Consider the following 14,519-nt stretch of genomic DNA (forward strand, 5'->3'; position numbering starts at 1 on the left):
TTTCTTATTACAGTAAATAGAGGGTGCTAGAAGGAAAATTTGCATATCATCATTTTGTGGATTGTAAAGAAGTAGCAGAGTATGAAGACTTAGTGGAGTATAAAGAAGTGTAAACAACTTGCTGCCATTATGAAAAGTATCATTATTTATTTTTTTGAATTATTTTTATTTTTTTTAAATTATATTTACTATCATATAATGTATTATTTGCCCGAGGGGTAAAGGTCAAGGCATCATTATTTAAAGAGTACTCAAGTACTCTTTCATTTTCTCCTCTGACCTAAATTTATCTTTACAAATTTTCTTCCTCTGTAAGATAAAGGCATCTGCACTAAAGGATATGTGGCATTTAAAATTAAAGAAAAGACAATTTCTCAGCTGATCCAGAGTTCTGGCAATTAAATATTATTAATTATTTGCTTCCTTATTTTCAAAAATATATAATATTTTCACAAAATAAATTCAGTTGACACTTTGCTTAAGTTTAATTTACAAATCCAGATTTTGTGAATATCTATTTCACTGACTCTGTAAACCAAAAAATAATTAACCAGCAATATTTAACCCTTAAAGTTGAAAATCTTTTTTACTTAACCAATCAAGGCATAGAATTTTATGCAATAATTTTATTTTATTGATGAAAGCATTTACTGGATTACTATCTAAAAGATTAGCATTGATTTTTACTAAACTGATACATGTATAAATCATTAAAATGTTTTTCTTCTTTATAGGTTTAACATTTGTATAGAATATGTAAATTATCATTTATAATATAACCATTTCCTACAGTCATGTCCACGCTTCACTAGTGGTCAGAAGCTGATGTTCTAATTCAGTTTCTTCACTAATTTTTCAGATCTTTTTATCTAAACTGTCTGAATCATGGTTTCTTCATCTGTAACATGAGAATGGGGCAAGAGTAATATTTTTTTTGGCCACTAAATGTGTGCCCAAAACTCTAATAAGGACTTTATGTGGATCTTTTAAAATATTTTCCACCACAACCTTAGAGGTGGCTACTGCTTACACGTATTTCTTTTCAGTTAGGAACATTAGAGGCTCAGAGGACTCATGGACCTTTGCAAGGTTATATAGCTATGCAAGCTTGGATTCAAATCCAGACACTGACTTCAAAGCATGCACTTTTATCCATGGTATATATTTTTGTCTTAGCCTGTTTTATGGGAATTCTCTGGAAAAAAAGTCTCAGATATTCATAAATCAATGCAAAAATGACTAACTTATCAGTGAGTGGTCCCGAGTTTCAAGTTAGAGATTCACTAAAGTGAGAGGAAGTACATCTAAAGGTACAGAGTAAAAACAACTAGAGTAATATCTTGTGCTCATTCAATAATCACTGATGAAAAAAGTGAGGCAGAGGAGCTTTTATATATATGGTCCTGTTGAGAGAAGGAAAGTGCATTTCTAAGTCACCCATGAAATAGATCATAAACGCAAACTATCCAGTACACAAGCAAAGGTGAGCTTTGGCATGCATGTGACATGTAGGTACATTGTTTAATTAGACTGGTGGTATTTCATAGTCTTCATAATTCCCTCCACTTGTTACAGATGGACAATTGGAAAATAGAAGCTTACATAATGACCAGTGGTCTTCACATGTCACAATACATTATCTTAAAAAAAAAAAACCACTGGTATCGCTTCATGGAAATATAAACCAATCTGTTAAAAGTGACTACTGGTTGGTTTCTCTTCCCTCCTCCACAACCCCAGCTGTCTCAGTTGATACTAAGAATTTAAGAAACAAAACAAACAAGCAAAGGGAAATAAAAAAGGGAGAGAGAGGGAAACCAAGGAATAGACTTTTAACTATAGAGAACTGTTGGTCACCAGAGGAGAGGTGGGTGGTGTTGGGTAAAACAGGTGATAGGGATTAAGGAGGGCACTTGTTATGAGTACCTGGTGTTGTATGGAACTATTGAATCACTATATTGTATACCTGAATCTAATATTACCCTGCATGTTAGCTAATGGATTTAAATAAAAACTTTATATAAAAAAAGAATTAGGTAATTTTCACAGATACCTAGAAACCTACTTTGTTCCTAAACTATTTCCTTCTTTCAATTACCTCCATTCAAAAGGAAAAATCACATATGTATAGATTGGAAGGCACACAAGATAGCCTACTGTTAAAGTCCTGAAATTCAACTTCCCTTTGAATGCACTATTAAATGATGATACTTTATCACATAAACCAAAAAAAAGAGAAAAGTGTTAAATGCAGAGTAAAACATCTTAGGATCAAAAACCTGTGTCTTACCTGATTCTTGAGTTGTGAATTTTACTACATTACTAAACTGATTACCATTTCCAACCTTCGTAAATGCAGATACACTGACAGAATAGGTGCTGACTGGTTCCAGTCCAAAAAGTTGCGTTTCAGTTTGAACACCTGAAATATTCTGGAAAGCAGGAAATAATTCTTTGTCACAAAACATTACCAAAAATTTGTAACTGGAAGAAAAGTTTTGTTACATGAAAGTTATGCCATCTATGTTTAATAAGTATGGGTATTTTCAGTGAAAGAGTAAACATTTTTTGTGCCACAGGGTGGGATCATATTATGATAATAGGATAAACTAGGCACCCTCTCAGCTCTAAAGACTGTCATAATGGCTATAGTTTAAATTTTTTTAATGCTAGAGTATTTTGTCTCCTTAACACTTGCTTAGATTAATATACTGATTACTTCCTTTAAATTTGCAAAAATCAAAGTCTCCAACTTAAATCAAATTATGGGTGGTCAGCAATATTCGATTTTTCTTGAATTCATCTAGAGTCATTTTTTTTAAACCCAGTAATATACTATGTAAATTAATTTATTCATCAGCTACTTCCTACTAGGTATTAGAAATACAATAATTAATTAAACAAAATATCTACTCTCATGAATCTTAAATAAGGAGTTTACTCAGATAATTCCTAAATTTCTAATTTTACCCAATCTGTTAGGAAAATGAAAAAAGAAACAAAACAGTTATCACAACTGCTCAAGGAAGGATTTGCATTCTCATATAAAAATTTATCATTAAGTGTAAAGTCTTCATTCAAAGATAATTGTCAAAACTGAGAGATCAGTTAAGACTAATTTGTTATGTTTATGGAAAGGGAAGACAATCTCCTATGATGGTATAATTTTTAAAATGCTGCATTATATCTGACCCAAATAGAAACCACTTTGACTTATTAAACATTTCAGTAACAGAAATTTAGCAAGAATACTACCTTGCAAGGTACTTACAGTTTAATCACATTTTAAATTAAATCATATTTTAAATTAATATGCCAAGTCATTCACATATTTTAGGAACACATTGTATTATATTATTTCCTCTCATTCTTTCACACTTACTATTTATAAAGTATACTGTTAGATAACCAGGAGATTATAAAGATACAAATATAAGAAATACATGGTTCCTGTATCAAGGAATTTTTATGTTGAACAAAGAAAGCTATCAACAATTTATTGAGAAGAAATTAAACACAGCTCAGGTAAATAAATTTCGATTTGCATAAGGAGGGGCTCGTACCCAGAAAAATGACAGAATTTGAGGTTATAATAAAAAAAAAAAGGTGAGCAGCTTACTGGATAGTTACTAGATTTACATAAGAGAAGTTGTAAGAAGGAGAATTGAGGGAGGAATATTTCCAAAATTGTAACAGAACTTTTTTACTGAACAATTTCCTTTCATCAGATGTGCGAATGATCCAAGTTACCAGCAGGCCTGGATTAATTGGTCTCCATGCGGACCACACCGGACTGACTGTGATGGTGGGAATATTTGGGGATGGTTCGGGAACTATTCTGCCTCCACAATCCCACATGTAATTTGAACGGATAAAAAAGGAAAAAAATATAAACCAATAGGAGAGAGGCAGAGGAAAACATAGAAAGGGAAATAGGGTAAATCGCTTGGAAAGGAAAAAAGGCGGCATGAAGTACATGTAAAGGAACTTAAAATAAGACTATGAAGGGGTGCCTGCGTGTCTCAGTTGATTAAGTGCCTGACTCTTGGTTTTTGCTCTGATTACTATCTCAGGGTCCTAAGATTCAGCTGCCTCAGGCTCCAACATCAGCAGGGAGTCTGCTTCTTTCCCCCTCTCTGTCTCTTCCCATTCTCACAAGCAAACTCTCTCTCTAAAATAAATATTAAAGGGGCGCCTGGGTGGCTCAGTGGGTTAAGCCACTGCCTTCGGCTCAGGTCATGATCTCAGGGTCCTGGGATCGAGTCCCGCATCAGGCTCTCTGCTCCACAGGGAGCCTGCTTCCTCCTCTCTCTCTCTGCTTGCCTCTCTGCCTATTTGTAATCTCTCTCTGTCAAATAAAAAAATAAAATCTTAAAAAAAAAATAAAAAAAAAATAAAATAAATATTAAAAAAAAAAGACTATGAAAATTGACAGAAGAGAAAAATGGATGTAAATAGCAATAAATAAAAGTAGTACATTTTAAAGAAAAACTATTCCCTCAATTTAAAGTGGCACATTTAATACTTATGGTATAAAGGTAATATGTTTGCTACTAGTGAAATTTTAATGGTAGCGTTTCTACTGAAAAATGAAGAGGTTTAAAAGCTTAGACTATAACTTCTCATACTCAGGTAGGGGTGTACTGTCTTTCATGCTTAGTACTATGACAATGCCGGATGGATTTTTAAAATCTTTTTTTGAAATATGTATGATAACAACAACAGCTAATACATTTGTCAAGTGTTAAAGATTATTCTAAATGCTTGATATAGAGTCTCCCTTTATAATCCTCATTCTTTAATGTATGCATCCTTATAATTCCTATTTTACATTTGAAGAAACTGAGAGATTAAGCAACTGCTATAATGTAGCACATTAAGTCCCAAATGTGATTGCAGTAAGAAAATGATTGCCCAGTGACCATTACAGATAAAACAAACAAAAAATGGGAATATGTTAAGATTAGATCAGACATAGATATTAGAGGGCTAGAGACTTAGCATCATTAATAGAATTTCACGCTTTGGGGAATGAGTCCACATTTATGGAGTATTATAATTCAAATTCTACTCAGCCAATCAGATTTTAAATTAATATCTTGATTTCCAGAAAGAAAGTCATTGTTCCTTAAGACATCACCTTAACCACTCCTTTTGCTTTTTACTAGTAAGTTACATATGCCATAAAAATGATTTACCATCAACAATAAATTGTAATGCATATAATATTGGGGACAATGTTTACTGCAGAGTTTTTTCACGCTTCTTGCTGTAACTAAGTAAGAGCATCCCAGTACTTCATCTGCCTTTGGAAAAAATAAAAAATAAAAACATTTTTAAAAACAAAAGCCAGTCATATACCAGATTTTGGCAATTAAATGCTAGTATATATGAGATCCTTTATAATATCAGTTCTTTGGGTATTTTTCATTGATTCTGGAACCTAAAAATGGAGGAGGGAAAGGGTATTTAGTGTTACAAATGAATTAGTTTTGAAAAGAATAATGGTATAGCTTAAAAGACCAATTAGTGTGGGATTATATTCTATCAGGGAAGATTACCAGATTCCAGTATAAATACTTTTCTGAAAGGTTAAAAACATCACTATTTATCTATCTTGACAATAAATAGAAATATATTGCATTTAAGATAACAACAGGTTTTAAATAGTCTGAAAAAATTTACTATATACTTTCCAGCATTAACAATACAATGCAATTATTTCTTAACTTATTAATATCTAGAAGTTGTAAGTGCTAAGTAAATTGCTCTACAAAGTATTCAGCTTCCATATCTGACAAATGTTCTCTCGTGTTTTCCACAAACACCCCTAAATTGCAGGAAAAAAAAAAAACATTTAAAAAGATGATCCTTGTTTAATTTAAAACAATCTGTTTTCCCCTGCATGTCAAAAGATTTTAATTCAATTTTTGAATTGTTGAAATTAACATACACTGTTATAATCAACCTACCTTATAAAATATAGTATCAGTTTCATGTTCATGAATTTTTAAACTATATATTTTAACAATACCGCCTGGAACAGGACTTGGGTTCCATTTCAGCCATACAAAGTCTGAAGTATAGTTGATTAAAGTCAAATTTTGAGGAGGTGCTAAAGGCACTGCAGGAAAACACATTATAAAACTTATATTCATAACATTTTTTGCATAAAAATATAATTGTGACTCTAGCTTCCTAAAAACACTAGTTAAGATTTCTAAAATGATGGTATTTCAATCTCAGAAATAAATAGCAGCAGTAATTACATTTTTACACTTGGAACTCAGTAGTTCCAAAGTAGTTTTAAACAAACACTTCATTCTGAAGCTTGAACTAAGGAAAAGAAAAATGTTCAGCAAAGTAGATGAATAGTTGTAAGCTTGTTACAAATAGGTAACTGAACATCCTTTCAATTTCCATGCTGTTCCTTAAAGAGAGAGCAAGGCTGCAACAGTGAAATCATTTGAATAGGTATGGATTCCGGCTTACCTGACTCGTCTGTGTAAAAGAAAAGAGTACTGGAAGGACCAAGTCCTTTCATAGTTCTTGCAGCAGCAAAAAAACTATATAATGTAAATGGTGAAAGCTCTTCCAATATTAGATAGTTATCAGAAGTAATAAAAGAATAATTTTCATTTGGTCCTTGTAAAGTTAAATCATAACTTATTATTGCACCATTTGGCTTTAATGGGGGATCCCATGATAAGAGAACTGAGGTAGAGGAAAGGTTTTTAAAAGTGTTGATTATTGGTGAAGTTTCTGGGACTATAAAAGAAAAAAAGAATATTAAATAAAGCAAAAGTGAATTAGCATTAAAAAGAAGAGGCTTAATAGTAATGGGACTTAATTTTATTAGCAGATAATTATTTTAATTTTAAAATAGAGTTTGTTATGTTTATGGAAAGACTAATTATTTGAGAACAAACAGATTCTATATAAGAATGATGTTTTCTATCAGAAAGCCCCTATAAATTAGAAATCAGCTTATAGGCAATAAAAGGGTCCAGCCTACCATCTTCTTCAGTTTTGATGTGTAGCTGGGCAGTATAGGTATCAGAGAATCCCTTTTCTGTTGATGGGGTGATTTTTAATATATAATCAGTATATTTTTCCAGATTATCAAAATACATGCTTCTTTCATAGGTAACGAGAAGTGGTCTCACGTGGCGAGGAGTCTGCTGTAAGCTCAGAGAAACATAGTAGAAGACTAGACCATTTGGTTGAGACGGCGGGCTCCAGCTTACATTTATTGCAGTTGACGAAATGGACTCGTAAGTTAGGTTTCCAACAAACCCTTCAGGTACTATGGTAGGTAACGTACAAAATATAAGAATTATCAGTCACCCTAAATGAAATCTAAGTAAATTCACAAACTGAGGGTAATTGTTGCAGTGGCATTTTTTATACCATCAGCTCTTACATCATTTAAATGCAGATGTAGTAAATACCACCTACTATAAAATATCACTACAAAATAATTATATTAAAAATGATTCAAAATATAAACCCTGTCATCTTTAATATGGGAGAGAATTGCTTTATATAATACTCTCTTGTCTTTTCTTTCCTATAACATGGAGGTTATCCATGTATTATACATGTACAACTGTGTATATATACACCGATATTTAAATATTTGATAATTTGTATTATCTAAATTATTTAAAAATTTTTTATTTTCTTTCTTCTAAAGATTATCTTTATCGTACATATATCACATCTAGGACTTCTCATCCACAACAGTGCACAGTAAGTGTTTATTATTCCCGGTGCTATAATGGCCACTGATAAAATTTATGGGTTGGTGAAAATACAGGGAGAGATCTGCATTTAAAGAATGTCTGAAATGATATTGACCACATACTGCACTAAAACAGTTTGCTAAAGACTCTGCAAGCACATATTTTCACATACTTTTTCATAACTTATTCTGTCACTCACTGTGTAAACTATTTAAAAGAGTGCTCTAACAAGGAAGGCATTCCCTCATATGTATCGCATCTGTTGGTTTACAATCTTAAGACAATAAACACAGAATCTTACTCTCCGCAGAATTTTAGGTCAATACCATTTCTCAGTAGGAGACTAGTCTTAAGAAATAAGTGGACACCAGAAACAAGAAGAAATAGGCAACGATTTTTGTGTCATTGTATTCTTGAAGCTGAAACCTGAAAAACATCAAGTGCTTCAATCATCACAGTTTTCTGAACACTCAGCACAAACAGGATACTGCTATAGCTCCATACAAGAAAATTCTGGGGTTAAAAAAAAGTAAAGACATTCCAGGTATCTGAGTCAAAATTACAGGAAGAAGCTGTATAGAGTCCTATGTGGATTCAAAGGCTGAAATGGAAGTTGCTAGATTAAAAAAATAAATAAATAAATAAAAGTAGCTCCTAAAAGCAAAGGGACAAGTATATTAAGTATTGGAAAATCCATCCCTGGATGCAACAGCATTTTTCATGCTTATAACTTGGACGGCTGTGACATCTTCTGAAGGAATAAAAGTGACAGAGTCTTCATGAATGGTAGTAGTTTTCATGAACAGAGAAAGCTGTTATTCTAATAGTTTTATAGTTGCATTAAATGCATTTCGAACTTCTATAATAACTAATTAAATGTGCCTAAATAAATTACAGATTTTGCTAGCAATGCATGCAACAGAAAAAAAGGTTCTGAAATAAAGTTTTAAATTAATCCTATTAAAGGTTAATAAATGCTTTTGGTTTACATACTGTCTTGATCTGTGTATACTTGAACTATGTCACTGCTTTTATTCCCATTTCCAACTGAAGTACTTGCTGTGACCCAAAATGTATAGTAGCTGAATATTGCCAGTTTATCTATTATTGCAGATACGGTCATATTGTCAAAGTCATTGGTGACTTCATGGAGTGTAAAATTCTGAAAAATAAACATATCATTTTAATTGTTCAGGATATAGTTTTAGCATACATAAACATTTCAGAATAATTATTATCCATGAATTGGTTGTCTTATTTTAATATGTCAATTTTTGAGAAAAATCAACATAGAAAGTTTTAGTGCAATAATTAAACTGGAAATATGTTGTGCTAAAAGAGGAATGGATGGTAGTAGCTTTTATCCTAAAATCAACATACAGAATAGCTAAGAGGAGAAACTTCCAGCTTATGGTGAATATTCACTGGCCAACTGAAAATGCTACAACTGTACTCTCAGTGTTCTGTCTTCTTTATAAAACATTCAAGTATTTTTCAAAACACTGACCATATATTTTTGAACAAGTTTAAGTATCCTATAAAAACTTTTGTTTTTTTCATCCTGTTAATGATAAAGAAATTATGAAAATATTCACCTCTTTCTCTCAAATTGTTATTATTCATCCTTAATGGGCTTTTTTTTTTTTTTTTAATAATCATGCAGAGAGATAGGAAGTCAGATGGATTTTCTTTCTTCTATGCAGAGTGAGAGCAATTTTAAAAATCTTTTTCCTGACTCCTAGTTATATTTGTCCTAAGGCATTTTCGATGATTAGGGAAATTAGGGAACTTATTTATGCAATCATTTCCTTTTTGAACATATTTAAACACAAAACACATAGTTAAAGAAAACCAATTCTAAAATAAAGAAAAATAGACTTAAAAAATTATGTAGGTAATTAGTATGACTAAGTCTTAATAATAATGTGCATCTACACAAAGAAAGCTTAGTCATTCCAATCCCGACAAAGCTTTGAACATCCTATAGACTTAATTCAATTCTAGCAGAGTAGCCCTCAATAAATCAACTCAACTCATAACTTCTCCTTCCTCAACTATAAAATAGGAATAATTATTTCTACCTCACAGAGAGATTTTGAGGATTAGATGATATGGAAGCATATAAAACAATATCTGGTATACAATTAAAACCACACTAAATGATAAATAGTTGATTTAAATGAAAAAACAGGGTAATCTGGGTGGCTCAGTTGGTTAAGCATCTTACTCTTTTTATTTTTTTTTTAAGATTTTATTTGTTTATTTGATACAGAGTGGGTGAGAGAGAGGCAGAGGGGGAAGAAGAGGCCGACTTCCTGCCTAGCAGGGAGCCTGAGGTGGGGCTTAATTCCAGGACCCTGGGATCATGAGCTGAAGGCAGATGCTTAACTGACTGAGCCACCCAGGTGCCCTACACACTGACTCTTGATTTTGGCTGGGATCATGATCTCAGGGTCCTGGGATGAGACCCCATGTTGGGCTCTGCCCTCAGCCAGGAGTCTGTTTGACAGTATCTCTCCCTCCCTCTTCCACAGCCCCTCCCCTGCTCTCATGCACCCATGTGTGCATTCTCTCTCTCTCTCAAATAAATAAATAAATATAAATGAAAAACTTAGGGTAGTCCATTTGACTAAAGTTTATAGTTAGGATGGTTCTATAATGTATCAAAAAATTAAATTCAGCAAAGTTTTGTGGTTTTTTTTGCCAATATTTGGTGGAGGGAGGAATGAGTGTAATAAAAGATCTACCTCAATTTTGTGGTTGCTTATCCAGAAACAGGCAAGTTAAAACAACATAACAATGTCACACAAAATATGATCTGTAAACGTCAATATCTTTCAACATATCTATCTTACACATGGAATAACTGGGTTACATGAAGTATCTTTTAAAAATATGAATATAATTAGTCATTTAAAAAGAAGGAAATCTTGGGGCGCCTGGGTGGCTCAGTGGGTTAAGCCGCTGCCTTCGGCTCAAATCATGATCTCAGGGTCCTGGGATCGAGTCCCACATCGGGCTCTCTGCTCGGCAGGGGGCCTGCTTCCCTTCCTCTCTCTCTGTGATCTCTTCCCTTCCTCTCTCCTACTGTGATCTCTCTCTGTCAAATAAATAAATAAAATCTTTAAAAAAAAAAAAAAGAAGGAAATCTTGCCATTTGCAACAGCAAGGATGAACCTTGAAGGCATGCTGCTGAATGAAATGTGTCCGACAGAGAAAGACAAATACCATATGATCCCATTCATATGAGGAAACTAAAACAAACAAAAAACCAAAATCCTGCACTCACAGATACAGAGAACAGATTGGTGGTTGCCAGAGGTACAGAGTGGGAGGAGGTGCGCAAAATGGGTAAAAATGATCAAAAGGTACAGACTCCAGTTATAAAATAAATAAGTCATGATTCGGTAATGAAAAAATATATTAATATAGCTTTTGAGTATAATTTTTAATTTTTCTTTGTTATGGAATTTATTCTGATTACCTATCAGAATAATTTACCTATTGACTATTCAGACATGAATGATTTTGAATCACCCAGAACTCATTCGTGATGAATATAACATGCATAAACATGTAATAAATTTGGAAGTAGATCAGTTATCCAGATGATTATTTCAGTCATTTTATTAGGTTTTTGGAAAAAACTGTCTTTCAGCTTAAATTATTGAATTAAGACTTGCTACTTTGTATATATAAATGCAGCCAGAAGTTATATAGTGAAAGCATTCAAATTTGATTAATCCACCAGTACAGTATTTATTTAGCATTCCCGTTAGTACAACAGGACACTATGTCAGGCACAGGGAGGAGATATGACATAAGTGGGTCAAAGGGAAAATGTGGAAGCGTTAATACGTTCTACTAAACACAATGTGCAGCAATTGAGGGAAAAACACATGAGATTAAAACACAAGAGATTAAATTCCCCAAGGTAAGAAGAAGGAAAAATCACTTCACCACAAACTCAAATGCTCCATAACTAAGTGCCAAAAATAAGGTTGATCTATAATAATAATTTTGTGTTCTTTCAACTAAAAATATTTACTGAGCATTAAACCTATGTGTGATAGAGTACCAGGGGACTTTGGAGGTTGGAATGATAAGTGTCACATGACCCTTTTCTTCAAGTTATTTGCTATGGCATAGGAGCTGAGACAAGTAAGCAGATACCAGGAATGAAAAGCAGAATATGATGGGCCCGCCATGAAGTATTCTACAAAGTTCTGTGGGAAAGAGAAGGAGGAAGACAAAAGCGTTATACTTATTCTGCTACATGAATTTTATTTTGAGGATTTCTTCTATTCTGCCAATACAAAATAGAAAATTAGGAAGTGAAGATGCTGTATTTAACACTAACTGGAGGCACAAATTAAAGCAGAGATGAACTTTAAGCAATATGAGAAATGTTTTCACATCATTAGCCTGTGCCCTCTTGCAGCTGTCACACTTAAAAGCATTCTTAAGATTATTTAATAAAATATTACATTTTCTAAGATAGATGAATTGTAAACAGGATGGTATCATATACCCAGGTTTAAATAAATAGGTTCATAAGATCATATTGAAACCATAGTTAGATGTTTACACTTCATTATTTAGATGTGGACAAAGAGAACCAAGATAGAATTTTGTACATAGGTCATAAAGTAAATTGTGCAGAGGCAAAACCTTTGCTAAGGTTTAGAACTACTGATACCAGTTTGCAATATTTTTGTTGAGTGGATGAAAGAAGAAAAATCTGCATTTTGAATGGTCTCTATGACATAATGACACATCGTTAAATTTATAAAACAATTGTATAAAAATAATAAATTGCACATTAATCTCATTTCTTTTCTCCAAATAGAGTAGAACAAAAAGGAATAGCAAAAACTGCTTAATACACATAGAAGGGAAAAAAGCATCCTCCTTTCTTCTGCTTCTCTTAAGGTATTTGTTTAAAAAGTCTACATCTATAGCTACATATATATCTATATCTTCATGTCTTGTATAAAGTCATTTTCCTTTTGGCATAAAGTTTTAAGTAGTCACACTTATTCAACCCCTACCCTTAGAGGGTTTTGAGCAGATTATCAAAACCAAACCAATCTTGGATTTCTCCTCTTCATTGCTGGGTTAGTCCTGAGACAGCTAGTAAAATTCTGGTCTGACTCTACTGATCAGTCTAAACTAAAGCAAATAATACAATAAATCCTGCTTTGTTTCCCGAGATTGTAAATTGTAGTATTTCTTTGAAATTGTTTTTTTTTCCCAAATTATATTCCAACCCTATTTCTGATTCAATCACAACCATTCCAGTTTCATCCTTTTCATATATTAGAGGTCTATAAAATATTTAGTTTGGATAAATAGAGGATTTCTGTTGAGTAAATTGAAAACATTTCTCTAAATGAAATGCATTTTAGCTATCTTCATAACCATCATTCACATCAGAAAACTATGCGATCCTAAAACCCTGCAGAGGGTTAATATCAAGTTAAATAACCACATTACTAGTAGTTTTATTACATCTAATACTAAGTAACAACAACAACAACCCCTTCTGCTAGTAGTGAAAATTTTTTAAATTGAGGAAAAATACCCAAACATATCCAAACTTTCACTGTATACAAACAAAAGGGGAAAATTTAGCTAAGAAATAAGTGAGGGTAAATTAAACCATCAACTCTTTAGAGAACACTTCTTGGAGAAGTAGAATTAAGGGCCGTATTTATACACAGAATTTTAAATAGGTGGTCGCTTCACTGTTAGCAATACATTTGAAATGTGTGAGCATGCATAGCTAGATTAAAATGTATCTGACATTTTTTCCACCATATTTTCTTAACGTCAGTGGGAGTTTTACAAAATGTCTATGCATAATTATCAGTGTAAGAAAAATGATTTTTCTACCATGCCAAGTCTTTATCATCATCAACAAAACTGAAGGATATAAATAAAGAAGTAGGAGAAAACTCAGGTCTTACCTGCACAAAAGTACCTGTAGTATTTCTGTAATAAACTGAATAATATTGTATAATCCCATTAGGTTTTGAAGGAGGCATCCAAAAGAGCATTATTGATGAAGAACTGAGATTTACATAATGAACATCTTTGGGAGGATCACTTGGTGCTACAAAATACAATTTTGAACAGAAGACTGTACTTGTGGTTTCAAATAATGTTTTGAAATCTAAATACCTGTCTTTGATAAGTAATGACCATCGTTTTTCATAAAAAATTAAATAAAGAATAATACCTAATTAGAAGTCAGAAATGAAATTGAAATCCATAGGCTTTCACACTATATCTTAGCAATACCCAAGCAGAGGACTATTAGATTTTTTTACTCATAAAACACTATCTCAGCTCTAAAACATGCCCATTGCCCTGTATTTGAAAACAACATCATAACAAGTCTCCAATATAAAGCACATAATATGAAATTCTAATTTAACTTAGAATCTGGAAACAGAGAACAAAGGTAAAAAGCTGACTTCGTGCATTTTGTTTCATTTCACTTCATGCACTGTGTTTCATTTAACAAATATGTAAAAAGCTTACTAATTGTCAAGTTCTGTACTGGGTGCATTTGCAAATATAAACTCATTTAAGCCTCATAAGGAGCCTGTAAATTAGACATACATTGTTTCCATTAATATAGATAGGAAACTGAGGCACAGAGAGATTAATTTTCCCAACATCACAGAGCTGGGAAATGATGCAATTTTGCCTCCAAAATGATGACAGATGTTGGGTTTAATAATACATTTTGATATTTACTACTTATTT

At 32.6% G+C, this 14,519-nt stretch overlaps 1 protein-coding gene across 1 annotated transcript in view; it reads right to left on the bottom strand.

The window, feature by feature from the left end:
- Positions 1-14,519, bottom strand: part of PTPRQ (protein tyrosine phosphatase receptor type Q) — a 198,273-nt gene that overhangs the window by 126,163 nt on the left and 57,591 nt on the right. The window contains exons 19-24 of the mRNA XM_082742760.1: positions 13,715-13,860; positions 8,739-8,907; positions 7,016-7,306; positions 6,493-6,768; positions 5,973-6,124; positions 2,291-2,432 (exon numbers count right to left, since the gene is read on the bottom strand). Coding sequence (XP_082598886.1) covers positions 2,291-2,432; positions 5,973-6,124; positions 6,493-6,768; positions 7,016-7,306; positions 8,739-8,907; positions 13,715-13,860 — 1,176 coding nt within the window. The remainder of the gene's footprint in view (positions 1-2,290; positions 2,433-5,972; positions 6,125-6,492; positions 6,769-7,015; positions 7,307-8,738; positions 8,908-13,714; positions 13,861-14,519) is intronic.

This window comes from Mustela nivalis, assembly GCF_964662115.1.
Source record: "Mustela nivalis genome assembly, chromosome: 7".
Classification (NCBI taxonomy): Eukaryota; Metazoa; Chordata; class Mammalia; order Carnivora; family Mustelidae; genus Mustela; species Mustela nivalis.